The 21,714-nt window shown below is 52.4% G+C and overlaps 1 protein-coding gene across 6 annotated transcripts in view; it reads right to left on the bottom strand.

Annotated features, from left to right (window-relative positions):
- Positions 1-226: 226 nt before the first annotated feature.
- The window catches only part of ELF4 (E74 like ETS transcription factor 4), a 56,961-nt gene continuing 35,473 nt past the window's right edge, over positions 227-21,714 (bottom strand). For 4 of the 6 annotated variants that reach the window (XM_074278210.1, XM_074278211.1, XM_074278209.1 and 1 more), the window contains 8 exons: positions 14,432-14,655; positions 13,655-13,826; positions 12,130-12,213; positions 10,345-10,533; positions 7,258-7,338; positions 6,705-6,897; positions 4,840-5,196; positions 227-3,389 (listed from right to left, as the gene is read on the bottom strand). In XM_074278210.1, the coding sequence (XP_074134311.1) occupies positions 2,729-3,389; positions 4,840-5,196; positions 6,705-6,897; positions 7,258-7,338; positions 10,345-10,533; positions 12,130-12,213; positions 13,655-13,826; positions 14,432-14,503 (1,809 nt within the window). In that variant the 5' untranslated portion in view covers positions 14,504-14,655 and the 3' untranslated portion in view covers positions 227-2,728. The remainder of the gene's footprint in view (positions 3,390-4,839; positions 5,197-6,704; positions 6,898-7,257; positions 7,339-10,344; positions 10,534-12,129; positions 12,214-13,654; positions 13,827-14,431; positions 14,656-21,714) is intronic. The other 2 variants (XM_074278214.1, XM_074278215.1) reach the window with 1 other exon arrangement.

The raw sequence follows: 21,714 nt of genomic DNA, 5'->3' as shown, positions 1-21,714 counted from the left end.
CCACAAAGGGCCCAGACCTGATGGGGCTGGGCCGCACCTGAAGGGGAAGCTCGTTCCCTAAGCCTAAACTCTGGGCTTTTTGCCGGTCAACCACCACATCCCACTACGGACTCCCCTGGACGCCACTGTGCACTCAGCCTCCATCACTTTCAGACAAAGGGCTGACCGACCTCTCATCTAGAACTGAGAACCCGACTTTGTATTTCATGTGAGTTAATTTTTAATCTTTTTCATTTCAGGTGTCACCTGCAGACTTAATAAGCACCAAAATCTATCCCTTTATGCAAGTCACCGCTGGGGCTATCAGGCCGAGAGTGAGCACGGTTCCCTGGGGGTTCCCGCAATGGTGGGGAAGGGTCCCCAATACCGAAAGCTGGCACAAGAGGAAGCGGTCTCTATGCTATTTCTGACTCGGGCTGAGTTTGTGTGACAATCTCAGGCCCTGGGTACAGACACATTCAGTTTGGCCCCTGGGGACGCTGTGATGGGCCCCATGAAGCTGTCACCCGACACAGACCTTACCCAGACTTGCTCTCCGTATGTGAGTCTGGAATACTCTTGCTCATTTAAGTTAATCTCTAGCCTCTTTTATAAGAGGCCTTTCCCAGGTCCCTCGCTTGCCAGCCCCCTCCCCTTCCAATCGCCCCCTCTACTTTGTACACAGTTTTTACTTCTGTTTGAACATTTCCTCACTAAGTCTTCAAACCCAGGGATTGGTTTTGGTCTGCTTCCCCAGTGGCTCACAGCACCCGCTATGCGATAGGTGCTTGAGAAGTACTCGTCAATGGGGCGACTGGCCGGGATGTTGGAGGACTACGGGGAGAGACCTGGGTTCCAGCAGAACCCATTGTAGGGCCCCTCCACCCTGAGGCTGTCTGGCCAATTAGGGAGGGGGCCAGAGAGTCCAGGCTGGCAGTCCTCGGGATATGGGTTCAAAGTCCCGGTTTCAGCCTCAGTGAGGGGGTGGGGAGCCGATGTCTCTAAGACCTCTCCCAGTTCTAAATCTTTTGATTCTATGGCTAGATCTATTCGGGCTGCAGGGCTGTGGGTACTTCTATGGCCCCCCCAGGGGCAGGGCCTGCCATCTCTGTAAGCAGATGGGAAAATGACTATTCCCTTCTTCCCCACTTAGCAAGGTTCCTCTGCCCAGGAGATCCCGGGACGGCTCCGATCTGCCTCCCTTCCTTCTCCCAGCTCCTCCACGGTGCTGAGAGGAGAGGGCTGGCCGCAGGAGACCAAGCCAAGAACAGGAGGCCTCTTCGGCTTAGAGAGGCAAACTGGTGGGGAGGGGGGACCCAAAGAACACATACAATCGAGAAAGGGCCGAGGGGAACGAGCACTGACTCATTCACGAGACCCTGGAGAGCCAGGGCCCTGTCCGGCCTTCTTCGGCCTGACCAAGACAGGTTTGACTCAAGTCCAAAGCTATTCTCGCCCACGGTGGGAGACCTCGGACAGCACTGATCGCCAAAAATGTCGTTCTGGCTTAAGACACTTCCCAAAAGCTTGACGGACCCGGGATGGGAACGTTCCTGGCAGGTGAGCTTGGGGTCCCCGGAGAGGCCTCGCGGCTCAGGTGTCCTGACTCATTTCTAGAGCCCTTTATAAGCGTACAAAGGGCTCTCCTTACAAAACACCTCTGGGAGATAGGTAGTGTAAGTGTTATTTCCTCCATTTCATGGGGGAAACTGAAGCCCAAGAAAGGGCAGTGACTGGCCCAGATCACAGAGGAAGTGGGAGAGCCTGGATTGGGATTCCCAACTCAGGGCTTTGGCCACTAGGGCCATGCTGGTTTCGACAGACTCGAGCACCTCCGTGTACGCGTGTGGGCGGGCACACACACAAGCACCCACGAACAGAGCCCCCGAGCCACCCCGGGGGGGCGTCCCTCAGTGCAGGGAATGGCAATGGAGAAACTGAATCGGGCGAGTCGCTCGGCTGTGAGCCAGGTGGACTCCCCAATGACTGGCCACGGTGGTGGACCTGGACACCCTTCGCTACCCCCTCTCCCCTCCCCCAGGAACTCACAGTCTAGTCAGGGCAACAGAAACAGCACCAAAAAGTTAGCACTGCCCAGCTTCGGTGGGGGCTTTTGGGGGGGCCACCCCAGCTCCAGGCATTTTGCTCTGAAGGTGCGTGTCTCAACGTCCCCAAAGCCAGGGATGCCCGCCTAATCATGGTCAAAAAGGGCAGAGGTCTGGTGGCAGTTTCATTGGCTTCTCGCCAGCATTAGAAGATCAGAGGATCTCTATTGTCAGAGAGGGTCGAGGAAGTGATCTAGTCCAGCCCCATATTTTAAAGATAGGGAAACCGAGGCTCAGTAAGGTGAGGGGCTTGTCCAAAGTCACAGAGTTAAGGAGCAGCAGAGCAGAGATTCAAAGCCACTGCCCCTTGCTGCTTCTAGGCAGGCCCCGGTTGGCCAAACTGGCCGGGCCTCTCCCAGATGCAGCAAGGTCAAAGGGCAGGTTCTTTAACGCAGAAGATTCAGAGGGGGCTTTGGGCATGAACAATAAGGCTGATGGTGGAGAGCTCTCCCTGACCCTATGGTGGCACCCCTGACTCTGCCACACTCTGGGTGACACCAAAGCAAGCACCGGGGAGACGGGAGGGGAGAGTTCCATTCAAGATGGCAGCCAAAAGATTCACCTAAAGATGGCCCTGGCACTTGACTGGTGGGTGAAGCTCCCTTGAGGAGTCCTTGTCCAAAGAGGGCCAGAAGTCCCTCTCTTCAAAGCTCCCCTTCTCCCCTACCTCCCTCAGCTCCAGTCCTGGGCTCCTGGAAAGGGCCCAGGCCTTCGGCTAGCACCACCGCCGACTGGGTCAGGTTGGGCTCAGCTATCAGCAGGGCCCCTGGGCTGGTGGTAAGTTCCAGTTCGGCCACAGGGGTCAGGCCGACAGAAGGGCAGCTGCTGGGAATCCCCGGGGCTTCCTGGGCCTGGGAGTTACCCAGGAGCCCTTGCACCTGAAGCGGCTGAGGTTGCCTCAGGACCTCATCGGCCACGACACCCTGCAGGTAGGAAGGGGGCCCGGGGAGAGCCTCCTTCACTCCCGGAGTCCTAATGATGGTAGCGACCAGGGTCCCCGGGGGCCTGGAAGCGGGCCCGAGCGCTGCCGACGAGAGGCCGCTAAGGACGAAGGGACGCCCTGCTGCGGCGGGGCCCTCCTGGAAGCTAGACCCCAGAGGGAAGGCGGCCTGCAGGGTGACGATGTCCTTGAAGGCCGAGGCCGAAGGGACCCCCTGGAGGACGATTTGGGGCGAGGCAGCCGAGGTGGCCGAGGAGCCGCCGGCCAGCACCGTGGCCAACGGGATGGTCTGAAGGGTCAGGGCTCCCAGGCCTGCGCCGGCTCCTGCTGTAGACACGCCGCTGTGATTAGAAACCAAAGATGCACTGAGGAGAAAAAAAAAAAATCCAGGTAAGGCGAGGGCAGCCCCGGACACTACGCTCTCCTGCCTCTAAGTCTTTGCTTATCACAGCCCCTCCGCCTCAAGCGTGCTCCCTCTCTTCACCTGTCCAATCACCAATGTCTTTTAGCCTAAGTAACTGGGTGCACCTTCCCCAGGAAGGCCAGCCCTTGCTCCTTGGAGCATTTTCATGCTTATTATTATTAGCTATGGGTTGGAAGGCATTACGTCCTCATATATCAAAGAGTCATCTGAAGTCTCTCACTCCAACTCTCACTTTACAGATGGGGAAACTGAGGCCCAGAAACAGGGAATGACTCATGCAAGGTTATATAGGTGCTCTGACTCTAGAGCCCGGGGTCTTTCCAGGCACTGCATCCCCTTTTGTTCAGCCCTTGTCATGTGTTGTGCTACATTATGTTATCTTGTGTTATATTACATCATGTTACATTAGATTGCATTACCTTACCTTAGGGTCTGTTATATTCCGTTATATTCTGTTACGTTACACTACATTATGTTCTACTAAGTGATGGTACACGATGTTATTTTATATTCTATCACATTATATGACGTTACATTAATACCACGTGACACCATCAAAGCTACATTATTTGACATTATATTATCTTATATCATGTTATGTTACATTACACTGGATTGCATTCGATTTTAAACTTCTCACTTTCTCTACGGGTTCTCTGTGTATGGGTCTTAAACTCCTACTAGAATGTCACCTGCTTGGGGACAGGGACTGGGGCCTCTCCAAATGTGGTATGGTCTTCAGAGCCTAGCACAAGGTTCTATATTGAGGAGGTGCTTAATGGACGTTTGGTGAATGAGATTATCCAAGTACGAGAAGCTACGGCGTAACCGTGTGGAGTACATGGATCTCAGAGTCAGAAACATCTGGGTTCAAGTCCTACCCCCTGACACATCCGGGCACACCCTGAGCAAGTCACTTTGTGTCTCAATGTTCTGGGTGGTTCTCTAGGAACAGAGTTCGAATTTACAAAAGTAATAGTAATAACTAATAATTAAGTAATAACTCATGCAAGTCAGCCAGGGAGAGCGAGGGAGCCTCCCAAGATCCCTGAGCACCCAAGATGGGTTTTGCCTGAGCAGCCTTTGGAGGAGAGCTCCAGGGCAAGAAAGGGTCTCTCATCTTGGATCCCAGGCCACCCCTGCTCTTGAAGCAGCAGACCATAGACCAGCACTTTGGCCTCCATCCCAGCCGCCCCATCAGCTAACTACTTGATTTCGGCCTAGATGTACTCTCTCGGTGCCTCGGCTTCTGGATACTAACACCCGGCTCCCTGACCTCACCAGGCCGTCTCAACGGGCACCCGAGATGGAGGCCATGAAGTCACTCGGCAGAGAGGTCCGAGGCAGCTTCCTCCTGGAAGCAGGGAGGCGGCGAGCACCGAGGATCTTACCTGACTGTGTGAGCCAGAGCTCCCTGAACCTCACCGGGAGGGGTCCCTGCAGCAGCAGTGGCGGTGACGGCGGCAGTGGCAGCAGCCGAGCTCTCCTTGGTCAGAGCCTGCAGGCTCAATGTCGCCTGCGGGCCTGCTTGCAGAGTCTCCCCAGAGGGATCCTTCTTCTGCTGAGCTGAAGGCCGGGTTGAACCTTTAGCAGCAGCTCGGCGCGGAGGTGGGGCCTGTTGGAGTCCAGCACTGGCCTCCTCTCCCTCTTCATCTTCGATTATCACCAGGTCTTTGGGCATCTCCTTGAACTGGTATACCAGTCTCTGCCCTTCTACTTTGGAGAGGATGCCCCTCTGATAATAATACCTAGGGGTAACAGGGCACAGTTGGTGGGAACCCCAAATCTCGGATGCCTGAGCTGCCCTGGCAGTGATCAGGAAAGCCCTTTGCTGGCGTGACTTCCAAAGATCTTGGAAATAATCATAATCGCAATTCCAAAGTCTTTGGAAACTGAGCCGGCAGAGATTTCCCAAATATATTCATCAGCATAAGAAAAATTGTCATTATCATCATCATTATTACTACTACTATTACTACTGCTACTGCTATTACTATTACCACTATTGCTACTATTACTACTACTACTGCTATTACTATTAACACTACTATTACTATTACTACTGCTACTATTACTGCTACTGCTATTACGACTACTGCTGCTACTATTACTGTTGCTACTGCTACTATTATTGTTACTATTAACACTACTATTACTATTACTACTACTACTATTACTCCTGCTACTGCTATTACGACTACTGCTGCTACTATTACTATTGCTACTGCTACTATTATTGTTACTATTAACAGTACTATTACTACTACTACTATTACTCCTGCTACTGCTATTACTACTACTGCTGCTATTATTACTGTTGCTACTGCTACTATTATTGTTACTAGTACTATTACTATTACTACTATACTACCACTACTACTACTACTACTATTAGTATTGTTACTACTCTCCAACTAATTCTGCTCTGAGATAATCTGGAGCACATGTTGTAATCCACAGCTCCCTCCTCTGACAAGTCCTGGCTGTGTGACTCTGGGCAAGTACCTTCATGTCTCAGTTGTGCCACAGGCAATTCTAGATTTTCTAACTGGGGTTAGGGGTAACCCACTACCACCGCGGGGTCAGTGGCTAAATTTCAAAGGGTCTGTGTGATCTTGGATGAAAAAAATGCATCTTCACTTCCACTACCCTTTGTTTCCTTTGTGATTTTACGTGTTTTAATCTATGCACTTAAAAATCTGATTTTGAGAAGGGGCCCGTAGGGTTCAGCAGCCCGACTGCCCAAGGGGGCCCTAGAGCTCTAAGTTGTAGAGCAGATGCCAGTCTGGATTGGCAGAGGAGACTTTCTCACTGTAACTTTCCAAAAGAAATCACCAACCTGATCAAATAAAATAAATGTAATAGCTCGCTCACATTGCCATCGCTTTGAAATTTACAGAGCACTTTGCATGGATTCTTATTCCCTTTAAAGAAGGTTAGAGGCTGATGATGGAGTTCCTTTCTCTCACCTAGGAAACTCCCAAGGGGCCTGAAGAGAGGGTAGAGAGAAGGGCCTGGGGCTGGGGCAGGGGCGGGGGCGGAGCCAAATCAGAAAAGAGGGGAGACAGGTGAGGTGAGCTGGAGCTGGAAAGAGCTTCCCCAGTGAGGGGTGAGGGCAGCCTTGGTCCGGGAAATAGCTTGGGTGAAGGCCATCAGCCTCCCATGTGCCTGGAGGGCAGGACAAGAGGCCCAAAGCAGGAAAGGCCCTGGGAAGACCGGAGGGAGAAGTCCCCGGGCGCGGCCCCCGTGGGTTCACCTCAGTGCTCGCCCCATGGTCTCGTAGTTCATGTCCGGCTTGTTCTTCTGCTTCCCCCACAGCTTTGACACGGCCTTGGAGTCCACGAGCTTGAAGATGCCCTTCTCCCGCTGGGTCCACTTGATGTACTTGGGGCACGTGTTCTTGTCCTGAAGCAGAGCCAGCAAGAACTCCCAAAGGTAGATGGTGTTCCCTGGAAGGAGGAGCGTTAGCAGTCACGGAAAAGATCCTCTGTTCCCCAGTGGGACTGGAGGCTCCCTGAGGAGTGCTCCCCCCAGCACACTGGAGGCTCCCTGAGACTGGGGAGAGTGCTCCCCCCCAGCACACTGGAGGCTTCCTGAGAGTGGGGAGAGTGCTCCCCCCCAGCACACTGGAGGCTCCCTGAAGGAGGGCACAGTGCTCCCCCCCAGCACACTGGAAGCTCCCTGAGAGTGGGGAGAGTGCTCCCCCCCAGCAGACCAGGGCCTCTCCAATAACTCAGCCATGTCTCCATCCTCCCCCCAGCCCCGCCTCCAGAAGCCAGAAAGCGAACAAAGTAGAGAGCAGTCGGTACCTTTGCCATCCTTAGATTTCTTCCGGATGGGAAAGTTGGGCTCACTCACTGGGGAGGTACAACGGGAAGCTTTCTTCTGGGCTATAGAGGGGAGAGGAGGGCGGAGCAGGATGAGTAGTGTGCCTCGGTGCCCCCGAGCCTAGCAGGGTCTCAGACACCAAGTGACGACCCTGCTCCGGAGAGGTCTCTGAGGCACAGGTGGCAGCTTTCCCCACCACACCTTGGTCCCAATCTGGGGACCCAGAAGATGGGCAGCAAAAGGCCAGTCTTGGGGAGCTTGGGGATCCATACCGACCGCCCTCAGGGCTGCTTTGTAAACACATTAGCAGTACCTGGCTGGCTCAGGCTCAAAGCCATTCTCTCTGCATATATGTGCGTGTACATGCATGTGTCGATATCTATGTGTATGTGGATCCATATGTTCTATAAATGTGTGTACACACACACATATATATGTGTGTCCTATGAAACAGGGGAGAAACAAGGGGGTTCGAAGGTGGGGCAGGGAGGCGGCGTTGGGACGAGAGGAGCGGCCACAGGGAATGGCCGGTGTTCCGGAACACGGCGTGTGTGCGAGAGAGGGAGAGAGCCCGGAAAGACATCCTGAAAAGGGCCACGGGTTTATACCTTCTCCTGAAGGCAAAAAAAGCCATGAGACTTTCCGGAGCTGAGGAGTGACTGGGGAGAGCCCTGCCTTAGGAATATCAATTTGGCAGCTGTGCGTAAAATGGATTGGAGAGAGAAGGGATTTGTGGGAGGGAGAGAAGGAGAGAGGGAGGGAGGCAGGGAGGGAGACCAATTAGAAGTCTCTACAATAGTGGAGAGGAGAGGTGATGAGGGCTTGGAGGGGGGGAGGGAGGCGGGGAGGGGGAAGAGACAGGGGAGGGGGAGGGGCTCCCGCTGTGGAGGCAGAATTGACAATGCTTGGCAACTAATTGGCTATGAGGGGGTGAGAGAAAGTATTGAAGTATTGAAGATGACTCAGACATTTTGAACCTGAGTGACTAGAAGGACAGTGATGCCTTAGGAAGGGAAACGTTCAAAGGAAGGGGAGGTGGGGGGTGAATTCTGCTGGGGACCTACTGAATGTGGGCTCTCAGAGGAACCCCCAGGGGGCAGAACTTTGTCAAATTGGGTGGGGAAGAGCTGGCAAATCTGCTCACCTACTAAAATTCCAAGTCAAATTTGGGGCAGCTACTTGGCCTTGGAGTTCAAATGCAGTCTCAGATGCTTATTAGCTGTGTGACCCTGGACAAGTCACAACCCAATTGGCTCCAAAAAGGAAACCCCGCTCCCCAAATTCATCTCTGGTTTATGTTTTCTTTTTTTTCTTTTTTTTGCTCAGGCAATGGGGGTTAAGTGACTTGCCCAGGATCACACAGCTAGCATTTTTTTTTTCTTCTTATGTTCAGCTGCATCCATAAGCTCGAGAATTTCTTGCCTTCCAGATGAAATAGGGGATAGGGGGAAAGTTCAACAAAAGCCGAGGGCTCCGAGGACCACAAGCCTGGGAATCCCTGCAACAATTGGTGACTCTGGAGAGCAGCCTGGGTAAATGTGGTGATCCGGGACCCCTCTGAGTGTCTTGGAGCCTTATGGCAGTCTGAGTCTGGCAAAACCCACATCCTCGTTCTCTGAAGCGGCTTTGCAAATAATTGAACGAAATGCTATCCTGGAGAAAAAGCTTCATGAAAAGAAGGATGTCGTTTTTCTCAGCCAAATTCGGGGATCCCCCGCAATCCATCCGTCTGCTGAGCCCTTGCTGAGTCTGGACTCCCGGTTAAGAACCCCTACCATAGAGGCCAGTTGAATTTCCATTAGGGTTTGAACTCAGGTCTCTTTAAACTCTGCCCTCAGCTACGATCTCTAAGCACCTGCCAGCTCAAATGTTCCAGAAATCTTTTCCCACCCTTGTTCTAGCACCGAAACCGAGGACCATGGACATTATAAGCAACCATGGCTGTGAAACTGAAAAGGACCCCCGAGGTCCTTTCAACCCTAACATTGCAAGTAGGAGGAAACGGAATCCTCCCTCCCCCAAGACAAATATATGAAGTCTAAGCTAAGAGTAGGGACCTACGTCTTTCAAGTTCCGGAGCTTGAACTCGGGTCTGCCCCCAGCCGCCGCTCAGGACCCTCACTAACCGACTGCCTGACCGGTTGACTATTTTATCCATTATAAAGTGATTCCAGGAACCCAGTGAGGAAGATGGGGCAGGCTATTATTTCTACTTTGCGGAGGAGGAAACTGAGGCCTAGAGAGGTTAAGTGACTTACTTCTCTAAGAGCACAGAGTTCAAAGAGCATTTAGTACTTGGCCAGGATGGGAATACAACACAGGCCATCCCTGCTTTCAGAAAGCTCCTGCCCGTAGAGGCCGTTTGAATCCACATCCAAATAAAGGAATAGAAAGTGAGTTCCAGGCTAGGCAAGCTCTGGCCCTGGGAAGGGAGAGGTAACAGGGGAGCTGAGCCCGGAAGGGAGATGAGGAGTGAGAGCAATCCAGGCAAAGGCATGGCAGCCGGTTTATTATTGCATCCAGGGACTAAGCTGTGGCCAGAGTGCTCAGGCCTCTAAATGCCCTGAGCATTTAAAAACTTTTCCTGAGCCACTGACCATGGCCAGACCTGTGAAAAATATTCTGGGCGGCTGTGCAAAGGATGAATTGGAGAGGGGAGAGGCCGGAGGCAGGGAGGCTACTGCAATGGTCTGGTGATAGTGAGGAGGCCCTCAAATAGACGGCAACTGTGGGAAGAGAGCGAAGGGCCCAGATGAGCAAGACATTTTGGAGGTAGAATTGATGAGACTTGGCAATTGGCTAGATGAGAGGGAAGAGACAAGAGATTAGACCAAGAGCTAGGACGACTCAAACCCGGGAAACAATTTTGAAGTGATAAGAGAGCTTTTTCTGGTTCTTTTTATTTCATGGGTGCCAACAAAGCTTTTAGGCTGTCCTTCTTGGGACCCCTCTCCGGCTAAAGTTCAGCATGTCAAGAAAGTCAGAAAGTGGTGCTGATGGGGGCATTTCAGGCATCATGGCAGGCCTGGAGCGTACAACCATCTGGGAGCAAAAACAAAAGTCCTTACCTTTCTTCTTTGACCTTACTGGCAGAGGCCTCCCAAGGCCTTTGTCCATGGAGCTTTCCTCCAGCATGGAGAATCCCTCGGCAGTCACGCTTCCATCGGTCGGGATGTCTGCTCCGGAGGAGGTAGAAAGCACATAGTTGGTAAAGGCCCCAGCAGAGTCCTGCTCGGTGAACAGCCCGGAACTACTGACTGCAAGAGGAAAGGCCCAGGAGGCCTGAGTTGGGAGCCAGAACAGGGAGAGGACCCCTCCCTCAGGAGTCTCAAGGTCTGGACATACAACCACGGCCTTCGAAAGTCTCTCAAGCAAGGGAGACGTCCATAGAGCACAGCGAGCTCAGGATGAGGTATTAAAGGTGGTGGTGGTGATTGTTCAGTCCTGTCTGACCCCTTTTGGGGAGGGGTTTCTTGGCAGAGACTGCAGGGGGTTGCCATTTCCTTCTCCAGCTCATTTGACAGATGAGGAAACTGAGGCAAACAGGGTGAAGTGACTTGGCCACGGACACACAGCTAAGAAGTATCTGAGGTCAGATTTGAACTCAGAAAGAGGAGTCTTCTTGACTTTAGGCCCGATGCTGTAGCGCCCCTTAACTGCCTGGATATGAGAGGACCTGAGTTTAAATTTTAGCTCTGCTATCCATTAGCTGTGGGAACTCAGGCAAATTCCTTGTCCTCTCTGGGTCCCTTTCTCTCCTCTATAACATGAAGGAATTGAACTTTCCTCTCCTCCCCCCATTAATTCTTTTCCTCTAAGATCGCCCTTTCTGCCCACTCCATACATTCTATATGAATGAGGTCATTTCTACCTTTGACCTGTGAACATTTTGACGCATTGCCTTCCTTTGCATTTTCAAAAGGAATTTTGTATGGTTGTGCCTGGCACATAGTAAGTGCTTAATAAGTGCCTGAATTCTGAGCCGGCTACAGAGGCCCTAATTAAGCTGAGGTTGCGATGATGGAAGACAAGTGCCTTCCACCACTGCCTCTATAGCCTCAGGAGGACTGCACTGCCCTTAGCTGGGAAAATGGCCTCCTGATTCGATTTAGAGCTTCGAGGAAAGGGAGGGCACTTTTGGAAGTGCATCTAGGCCAGAGGAGAGGGGGCCCGTCCAGGATCACTAGGTGAGGGGCAGAGCTCAGTCTAGAAGCTGCTTCTCCCATCCTGCTTTGGGGCAGCAGGCTCACTCCCCACAGAGGGAAGTGTCCCACCAAGGGTTATGGAGCATGGGGCTACAAATAGGGCTGGGGCTACAGGCCCACTCCTGAGGTCGGGGAGGAAACAATACCAGGCTTAGACACAGAGAAGATCTAGCTTAGAATCCTGCCTTGGACCCCGGCTGGGCACTTTGACCCCCAAATTCAATGAGTTTCTGCAGGGGCTGAAGCCCTCGACACACCAGTGCCCTGGGCTGGACTCAAAGCCTGGGAGAGTTTTCCCCATGGTGGCCATTTCTGGATGTCCAGGGGAAGAATTCCCCCAGTGCTACAATCTGTCTCCTACTGCCGGCCTGCACCCCCCCCCCCGGCCGCACCTCCTGACCCCGGCTTCCCAGGCAACATGTGGGCATCCTCTCCAGCCCTGCCAGCCAAAGGAGGGTCTGGAAAATCTGTTCTCCTCGATTTACAGAAGGGACACAGAAACCCAAAGAGAAAAGACTAGGCTGAGCTCATGTGGGGGCCCGGGAGGCAGCAGATGTGGGATCTGCCTCTGGGACCTCCTGCTTCCCAGTCCAGTGCTTCTCTCTATGGCCTTTTGGGGCTTCCAGGAGCAGGAAGACTTCTACTCACACATACGGCTTTCATCCAGGATGTTGTTGGGGGCCTCCACGTCCAGCAGGACCTCGCTGGCCATCACGGTCCGGTTGTTCTCGTCTGGTGTGAGGAAAGAGGAAGGAGGTGAGAGACGGGCACGGGAGATGCGGATCAGGGGCATGGCCTGGCCAGAGGCAGAAACCGTGGTGGCTGAGAAGAATCCTGGGAGCTAAGGGCATGCTGGGGAGGGGAGCCGGGGAAGCCTGGTGGCAGAGCGTCAACCCCCCCCCCCCCCAGTCTCCACCAGAGCCCTGAGGGTTGCTCTTAGGGCAGGTGCTGTAGTCATCCTAGTGGAATAGCAGGGAGAGCCCTTGGAATCAGAGGTCCTGAGTTCTAATCCCAGCTCTGCAGCTCCCACCTAATGTCAGAACTAGTCACTTACCTTCCCTGCATCTCAAAATTTCCTCCTCTGAGAAAGAGGGGCTTACCCTAGATCACCCTAAGAGCCCATCTTTCCAACGTTACCTCCTCATCACTCCCAGCTCTGTTCAAAGGCTCCACGTGCCCAATGCTTGTTCCCATTTCTGTCCTGGTTCACATTCTTTCTCCTTCCCTTTTTTAAGCTCCATCTGCCAGCCCCCCTCGTGAATCTCGCCCTACCGGCCCCATCCTGACTCTTCTACCGGATCACAAAATGTCAGAGCTGAAAGTGGCCTCAGAGGCCAGCTAAGGGCCTCGTTCTACAAATGAGGCAACTGAGGCGCAGGGATGTGATGGGGTTACACAGCAGCAGAGCTGAGGCTCCACCCAGGTCCTCCAATGCCCAATCCAGTGCTCTTTTCACCCCGCTAAAGCAATCGCTACTGACAGACAGCGTTCTGTGTCATGAGTCTTGTCTCCTCAGTTAGAGGGTCCGCTCCCTGAGGGCCTGACCATCTCATGATGCTTTTGTATTCCCCACCAGGATGAGCACAGGACTGGCCACACCTCCCCCTCAGGTGCATCTTTGTTGCCATGATGCTCCCTCATCTCCTTCCTTAAACAAGTCCCAGGAGGCTTAGTGGCGGGGCCAGGCCTCCTGTTCATTTCCACAGCTCATAAACCGGGGGAGCTTTCCAGCTGCACCCCCTTTGGAAGGTGATGAGCGCCCCCTGTCTAAAACTACTCTCGCCCAGCTCCCAGAGCGATGGTGGTGCTATGGTTGGGAAGGGGAGGGTGACATATAACTGTACATATAGCCCCTCCTCTTCTCTCCATCTTAGGAGGCGCTAGTTCTTCTAGGCTTTGGGAGCTTAGCTTAAAGAATTGCCAGCTTCCCCCAAGAAGTCTTCCTTGATTTGAGTCACTCCCTAATAGTCCTCTATCCAATGGCTCATCTCCTGCCCAACCCGGAAACCAAAAGAAGCCAGTGGGAAGCCGCCATCCCCCTGGCACCCAGAGCCAGCTTGTGCTGTCCCGCTAAAGCTTTTCTTTGTGCAGAACAGCTTCTCCCCCCTCCTCCAGCTCCCTCCCTCTTCTCCCTCCCCAAACCTGCCCAGTCCCAGCCCCAAAGAGGATGGACCTGACACCACAAGGCCTCCCTCCAGCATCTGCCCTTCGGCTTCCCCCAGGTCCCGGTCTGCCATGATGCCATTGGAAACTTCATCGCGGTCCAGCCCGGAGTAGAGATGGAGTAGCTCTGGGCAGGGCAGGTGCTCCACAATCACCGCTGGAAACACGGAGGGATCGTCCAGCTGTGAAGGGAAGGGACAGCTGAAGGTATCCCCCCAACACACACACCACCTTCTCCAGGAAGTCTTTCCTGAATCCCCTTCCAGCTCAGGGCTGCTCTCCCTGTATCTCACTGGCTCTTCGAAAAAAAATGTCCATCCTGCGAGGAAGGGGAGGCCTCCAAAAGGTGAACCACATCTACATCGGCCTTTGGCTTCAAGGAGGCCACCTAGTCTCCTCTCCTTTCTACTTCCCTGCATGGCTCGTCCCACACTAGAACTCACACTAGTCCTCCACATCCCGACGGGAGTGGGTGCTGGAAGAGGAGCTTACGTGGGTATCACCTGGCGTGGGGGGAGAAGTTATGCTTGATCAGTGAGCTAGGCCCAGGTCAGGCTTACGGGGCCCAGGTCAGGCTTATGGGGCCCAGGTCGGGCTCATGGGACCCAAAAGATAGAGCTGGGGATGGGGCAGAGAGGGAGGAGACAGGGGATCCTTCCTCAGAGGCCCAAGATCCTGGGTGTTCTGTCCTAAAGTTTGGCTAAGCCAAGGTGGGGCGCTCTCCATGACCACAGAGTGTTTGCTGGGGGTGCTATCTCTGACGCTCCACGGAGCTGCACCCATGTACCTGCTGGATTTCCTCCATCCCGCCGTTGGCAAACTCAAATACCAGTTCACCGCTCTGTACAGCAGTGGCCATGCTGGCTCCTTCCGAAGCCAGTGAGAAGGGGACCTCTGGGGCCTTCAGATCTTCTGGGCTGAGAGAGTCACACAGGAACACTCCGAGCTGTATGAAAACGAGCCCTGGAGTCAGGGCAGCATGCTGGGCAGGGCTCAGCTGGCTGGAGAGACCTGGGTAGAACAGAAAGGATACAAGGCTGTGAATCTACCTCTCCCTGGGTTCAGCCTGTTAGTTCTGAGGCCCACCAACGGGAGGCGGGAGGAAAGGAAAGGAATCAGAATGGCGGAGCTGGGAGGCTCTGAAGAGATGGGCTGGTCTGCTTCCTCGATTTGACAGAAGAGGAAACTGAGACCAAGGTCTCAATTGGTCTTAATTGACCAAGGTCACGTGGCTGCAGAGCTGGGTTTTGAACTCTGAGCTCTAGAATCCCTCCCTTGCTCCCTACCACATAAGAGATAGAGACGGATCAGGAGCAACAAAGAAGGAGGAAACGAGCTGGGGTGGGAATCAAGAAGCAGAAACATGGAAAGAGCCTATGGAAGATGGGACCGGAGGGGTAGGTAAAGGCAGACTAGCCGAGAGGATGGCAGAAAAGGAAAAGGGGCAAATGCTTCCATTTAATGAATGTTTATTGAGAGCAGCACTGATCTGGCCAGAGAAATAAAGAAGACCCTTTAGAAGGCCCGGCCTCCTCCCTGACGGGAGGCTAAGTCGCTTTAGCTGCTTCCGTTCCTTCTCCCCTTCCTCTCCCCTCTCCTCTTCCCATCTTCTTCCTCTTGTTTCCAGCACCCCCTTCCTCTTTCTTTTGTTCTCTCCATTTTCCTTCAATTCTCCTTTCCCTTCTTTTCTCCTTTTTCTTCTCTCCCTTCTCTCCTCCTTTCCTTCCTCTTCTCCTTTTTCTTCTCTCCCTTCTCTCCTCCTTTCCTTCCTCTTCTCCTTTTCCTTCTCTCTCCTTGCTCCTCTCCTCCTTTCCCATCTTCTCCTTTTCCTTCCCTCTCCCTTCTTCTCTCCTCCTGCTGCCTCCCACTTTCCTTTCTCTGGAGAAAGCCCCGGCCCCCTTTGCGGTCAGCCTCCATCCCCCCAACCCAGCTGGAGCAGGGCACTCCCCCTCCCCCAACCCGCGGGCACTCTGGGCCAACATAAGACACAAGTTAGAGAAATTGGGATTCTGTGAGAGCTGGGAAGGCCTGCACAGCGGACCCTCTGGAAGCCAGCTGGCAGAGTCGGTCAGAATTTGCCCCCAGACTCCAGCGGAGGAAAGATCTGTGCTGGCCAGGGACTGTACTAAAAGCCTGGCGCCCACCCCCACGGCCCCCCCTCCGGCACTTCTCTAAAGCTTGCCCAGAGAGGGTTGGCAAACAGGGAGACGAGATGCCCTGGCCCAGAGCCCCCCGACCGTTGGCAGTCGTTCCGCTTTCAGGACTGAAATGTCACCCTGGGAAAGCCTGGGGACCTGCCTCCCCCAAGAGGCACGGATCGGCCTCTCCCCTGGGAACTGGTGAAGATAGCAACAGCTTGGGGGATGGGGATGGGGAGGAGGGATCCCGCCGGGTCTGTGCTCCAGAAAGCCTGCTCCCAGCCCTGCGCTGCTGTCCCTACCCCCATGCCACAAAGACTAACAACAGCCTGCACCCCAGCTTATTGTCTCTGTTTCAGGTGTGTCCGGGGGCACGGTGCCCTCCCCACGCCCCCACTCCCAGCTTCTGAAAAGCGAGGGAGTAAACCCGTACCTTGGGTTTGTCTCTCCCGTGGTCTCCCACGGTCTCTGACCCAGAGGTAGACCCAGGTGCTTGGAGATCTTATTCGGGACTCCGGCTTCCGCTCTCCCCGTGTCCAGAGGCTTCCCAAATCTGCACGCTCAGACGGACCCGCAGTGCTTCCCCTCCCCTTCCCCGCCGGACAGCTCTCCCAGGATGCTCCCCGTCAGCATCTCAAATGTACAAAGTGACCCAAGCCCAGCTCATCATCCCCCACCCTCAGAAACCCTCCAACTCATTCTCACCACCCTCTCCAGCATCCAAGCACTTGACAAACCCGGTCGATTGTACCTCGGAAACCTTTTCCATCCGTTGCTTTCTTTGCGCTCCCGCTCCTCTCACCTACTTCAGACCCTGATCACCTCTCCCCAGGACTACTGCAACAGCAAATTAAGTCTCCCTGCTTCCAGTCTCTCTCCTCAGTCCATCTACCACACAGCTGCTGAAATGATCTTCCTAAGGCTCGTGCCTGGCCGAGGCCCTTCTCTATTTAAAACCCCGTGAGGGGCTCACCCATTGGACAGAGCCTAAAATCTTGACCTGTCATTCAAGACCCTCTTTGATCCTAAGTGACCATGCTTCCCATGATCCCCCCTTGTGTTCTGGCCAAACAGTACTTTCCTCCTCCCTGGGTTTTATCCTGCCCTTGGTTCCCCATGCTTGGAATTCTCCCCTCCAGTCCCCCCCCATCTCAAACCAACCCTCCTTTCATTTAAGACTCAAGGCCATTTATCTTCCTTGAAATTGTCCTTCCACCTGGGGAAAGGAAGCCATCCTTCAATTTTCCAACAATCCCTAATATTTATTTGTGTTAATATTTATAGAGCATTTACAGGTTGGTGGAGCCATAGAGTATACATACAGATATATGAGTGTGTGTGTGTGTGTGTGTGTGTGTGTGTATATATATATATAATGTTTATTTTCCATCGTTCCCTCACCGAAATTCAACTTCACAATTGTTGATTCACTGATTAAATGAGTCCTAAATGATTGTTCTGGGTGGTGAGGGTGTAAAAGCCAAGTCCAAAATCATTCCCTGTCCCCGGGGAGCTTCCACTAGGAGCTTTCGTTGAGCCCAAAGGAAAGAGATGGAGATTTGGAATAAAAGGAGCCGAGTTTGAATTCTAATTTTCGTTCACCCAATCTACTTATGTGGCATCGGGCAGTTTTTCTCATTTATAAAAGGAGGCAGTTGGACATTTTCACAAGTGGTGTGACCCTAGGCAAGTCACTTCTTTGCCTCAAGGGTTATTGTGTGAATTATAAAGTGGAATTGTAGCTGCACGGGGCCTGGCAGTGCTGTGTAAGTGTGGGTTATTACAGACATCAGGTGTTCAGTGAGTAGAACAACAGCCCTGAAGTCAGGAGGACCCGAGTTCAAATCTGGACTCAGACACTTAACCCTTCCTAGCTGTGTGACCCTGGGCAAGTCACTTAACCCCAATTGGCTCTCAGAAACAAACAAAAAAGGTTATTTATTAGTAGTATGATTACCCCTCAGCTGAGGGGTTGTACTGAGCAGCTGACATGTATCGTAAAGCACTTTACCGGCTTTAAGATGCTACAGAAACGTGAGCTATTTTTATGATATGTAAGGTTTATCTACATTACCACCTCACAAGAAGCTGCTGAGATCTGTATCAATTTCCCAGGTTGGGTCTTATTTGTCTTTTTTATACCTGCCCAGGGTCTTGGGCTTCACAGGTCTTAAACACTGGCTGATTGATTTGAATCTTTCCCATAATAAAGTCCAAAATCTTGACTCCGGCATTCTCTATAATGTGGCCTTTATTCAGGGCAGGATTTGAACCTGCACCTAATAGGCCCAGTAGGGATTACCTACTGGACATGGAAGCAATAGGTCTGGGTGACCACAGCCTCTCTCTTTTGGATCCTAAAAATAATGAAAAGAACTCCTTCTGTTAATAGTACGAATACTATTCCTTTTCCTAACAATAATAGCTCCCATTTATAAAGGTTTGCTAATGAGCATGTTACAAATATCTCATGTGACCCTCACAACCACCCTGGGAGGTAGGTACTATTATTAGCTCCACTCCCCCCCTCCCTCTCTCCCCCTCTCCCTCCTCCTCCCTCTTTTCCTCTCTCCCTCTGTGTCTCTGTCTCTCTCTGTGTCTCTGTGTCTCTCTGTATCTCTGTCTCTTATTCTAGCTAATATCTGTGTCCAAATCTGAACTGGTCCCCCTGACTTCAGGGCTGGTGCTTTATCCACTGTGCCTTCTAGCTGCCTCCCCCTTTCCAATTTGAGCAAACAGGGGTAGCCACAAGTTAAAGGATTTATTCATCTAGTATTGGAGGCTGGATTTGAACTCTTGATCTTCCTGACTCCACAGTCATCCAAGCGCCCCACCTAGCTGCTTCCCACCATGCACTGCTTCCCCCAAAAGGCCTGGAAGGCCACAATACTACAATACAAGGTACACACTAATACTGAAACTGTTTAAGATTTGGCTGGGGGAGACCATGGGGAGGGACCTGTTGCCTGTTAGACAGAACTGACCTGACCCCCATGTGTCCCTTCTGCTCTCAGAACCTCAGTTTCTCCAGCTCTAAAACGGGGAGGGGTGGACCGGGCGATATGACCTTTGAGGTCCTTTCCAGCCTGAAATCTCGGCTCCATTGTGTGTCTCCAGATTTGTTTTGTTGTTCTTTAAAGTCCCAGGGGTCTTACCTACCCAGCTAAGCTTCCTTAAACCAGGGAGGGACCATAGTCACAGACTTCCTGTGTATCTTCCCCCACATACAATGCCTAAGGCTGAGTTAGGACTGGCTCAGTAAAGCTTAAAATTGATTTCTCTCGTTGACCCGATTCCCAGCTCTATTTAACACTCCTCGCTCACTGTGGAGATAGCAGCAGGCCTGTAGCTCCGCCCCCAAATCAGCCAGCCAGTGACCACATCCTTTGGGGGTAAGCTACCACCACAGCAGAAAGGCCAAGAAAGCCCCCATCTCCCTCCCCCGCCAGAAGCCGGAGAAGGGAGGGGACAGGGGAAGAGGTACTGGCTGGCCCAGACCCTTTCACCTCCGTGGGAAAAATCAACTGTCAAAAGGGGATGCCCTCGGCCTGCCCTTTCCCACCTTACCTGCCGGGCCTGGCGCACCTAGGCTGCTTCCTTAGGATTGGCCTGAGCCGGCCTCCCGGCTAGCTAGAAGTGACTCCTTTGCAAGGAACATCCTCCCATTTTCCTAAGAAAACACTGGCTGATTCTCCAGGGTCCCCATCACAAGCGCCCTTAGAACCAACTTGTCTCGGCCCATTTCATATCCACACCTTGCCTGTTCCCAAACAAAAATGACAACTTAAAAAAAAGTGAGAAAGAAAGGCATTCTGGTCTCAGAGCTGGGAAGACCCAGCTGGGTTTAAGTCCCCTTATGTCTGATAAACACCGTGTGATCTTGGACGAATTACTTAACCTCCTAATGTCCTAATTCAGCAGAAATAGAAACAAGAGGCCAGTAAATCATACCTACGCATCCTCGCATTGACTTAGAAAACCACATCTATGTTCTAGTGTATTTTTATTAATTTTGTTAAACATTTCCCGATTCCATTTTTATCTGCTTCTGGGGGTACACCTAGGAGTGTTCAGGTTGCAAAGCTGCCCCAGAGGCCAGGGTTTGACAGCTCTATAAGAACATAAATTTCAGAGAAGGTGAGGATCTGAATGAGCAGAGGGAGCTTCCCCCACCTTCGAAGTTGCCCATAACAAATGAAATGAGGTCCGATGTTTATTACTATTAAATTAGAATGCCTCTGAAGACTGGCTAATTTTGTTTCTTTATATTCCCACTACTTAGCACAGGGCCTTAGAAACAGTCACCACTACATACAGGTCTGATAAAAACAAACAAAAACAACACACACCTGGATTCTGACTGTGAATCTAAGTTACTTAGACACTTAATTGAGACCTCCTGGATCTCAATTGCTCCTATTATCAGACTGGTCCTGTTACCTCATTGGAGGCTCAAGTAAGAAAGCTTATTTATAGGGTTTAGCAGTGAGAAGGCCCTTAAAGATGGCCCTAGATAACCAAGTTGAGGCCAAAGGACTTTGTTGGAGATCACCACAGGATCTCGAGGAACGAATCACTCCTTCCTGAGTCTCAATTTCCCCTGCCTGTAAAATGAGAGGGTCGGACTAATTAATCTCCAAGATGCCTCTCACCTAAAAGCTTTTATTTGTCCCAACGAGGTGTCCTAGAGGAAAAAGCCATGGGCCTGGCAGGAAAACTCTCAAATCCAGCCTTTGGTAAGTCACTTTACCTTATTGTGACTTCCTTTTCTGAACTGTAAGACTGGTAATAACTGTAATGAACTGTAAGATGGTAACTGTAAGATGGTAAGAACCACCCTCAGTTGATGAGAAGATTAAACAAGCACAGTGCCTCGAATACAGTTAGTGCTTAATAAATGCTTGTTTCTTTCCTCCCTAAGCCATTTAGAGGCCCTTCTGGAATAATTAGAAAAAAGGTGACCTCTGTCCCTCGCCGGCACCCACTAACTAGGTGGCTTTTTGGCCAGCTTCCCCCTCAGCCCATCCAGAATGCTCTTGCTCTATCAGTTCTGCCAGGTGGATTAGCAGAAACCTAGACATAAACGAGCCTTCCCTGTGGCTATGTTCTTTGTGTTGGTCTAGGTCATCCCATGGATGGGTAACTCGTTATTGCTTGTAAACTGTGTGCCAGGAGCTGTGGGGTGTGGAGGTGTGTGGGGACTGTTAACCCATGCGTGCACGGCTGCCCATCCTGCCTGTTTACATGTAAAGTGTGGGCGACTCCGGGAGACAGAGCTGCCCCGCCTCCCATGCCAGTTCAGTGGTCTGGTCCTCCCTTCCAGTCCAGCCCAAGCTAGCCTTCCCAGGAGGCTGAGGAAAGCTGCCAGAAGGGGCAATGAAGTGTTTGCTTTTTTCTTGTTGTCTCAAATTCTAGCATGTGAGCTCTCCGCCGGCTCAGTAGTGGGCACTCTAGAAAATGTGGGCTGAACTGAATTGAATGAGTGAGGGGGGGACCAGTTTAATCCGGTACACATTTATTAAGCACCTACTACATGCACGGGGGCTGCCCTTCCCTCAAGGAGCCGACGTTCCACTGAGAAGACACATTTATACCAAGTGTACTACCGACTAATTCACATTCCAAGAGGGAGAGATCGCTAAGGGGAGCAAGGAAAAGGCCTCCCTGGAGGAGGTGGCTCCTGCTTTGAAGCCAGTTAGAGATCCTGACAAGCCAAGGGGAGGACAACGTGCTTTCCAGCGGGGGGGGGGGGGGGGGGCGCAAGGGGCAGGGGCTGAAGCTTGGGGAAGGCGGTGGGAGGGAGGGCTACGGGAGAGTGGCAGTTCAGTAGGGGAGGAGGGCCTCCTCGAGGGCGATGGGAGCTCGGAGAGATGGGGCCCAAGGCGATAAGGAATGTTGGGGGAGGACGTGGGGAGGAGTGGGAGGGGCTTCG

Source organism: Sminthopsis crassicaudata, chromosome X (assembly GCF_048593235.1).
Source record: "Sminthopsis crassicaudata isolate SCR6 chromosome X, ASM4859323v1, whole genome shotgun sequence".
Taxonomy (NCBI): Eukaryota; Metazoa; Chordata; class Mammalia; order Dasyuromorphia; family Dasyuridae; genus Sminthopsis; species Sminthopsis crassicaudata.
The sequence above is the reverse complement of the archived record's forward strand: the minus strand, read 5'-3'. Positions and strand labels throughout refer to the sequence as shown.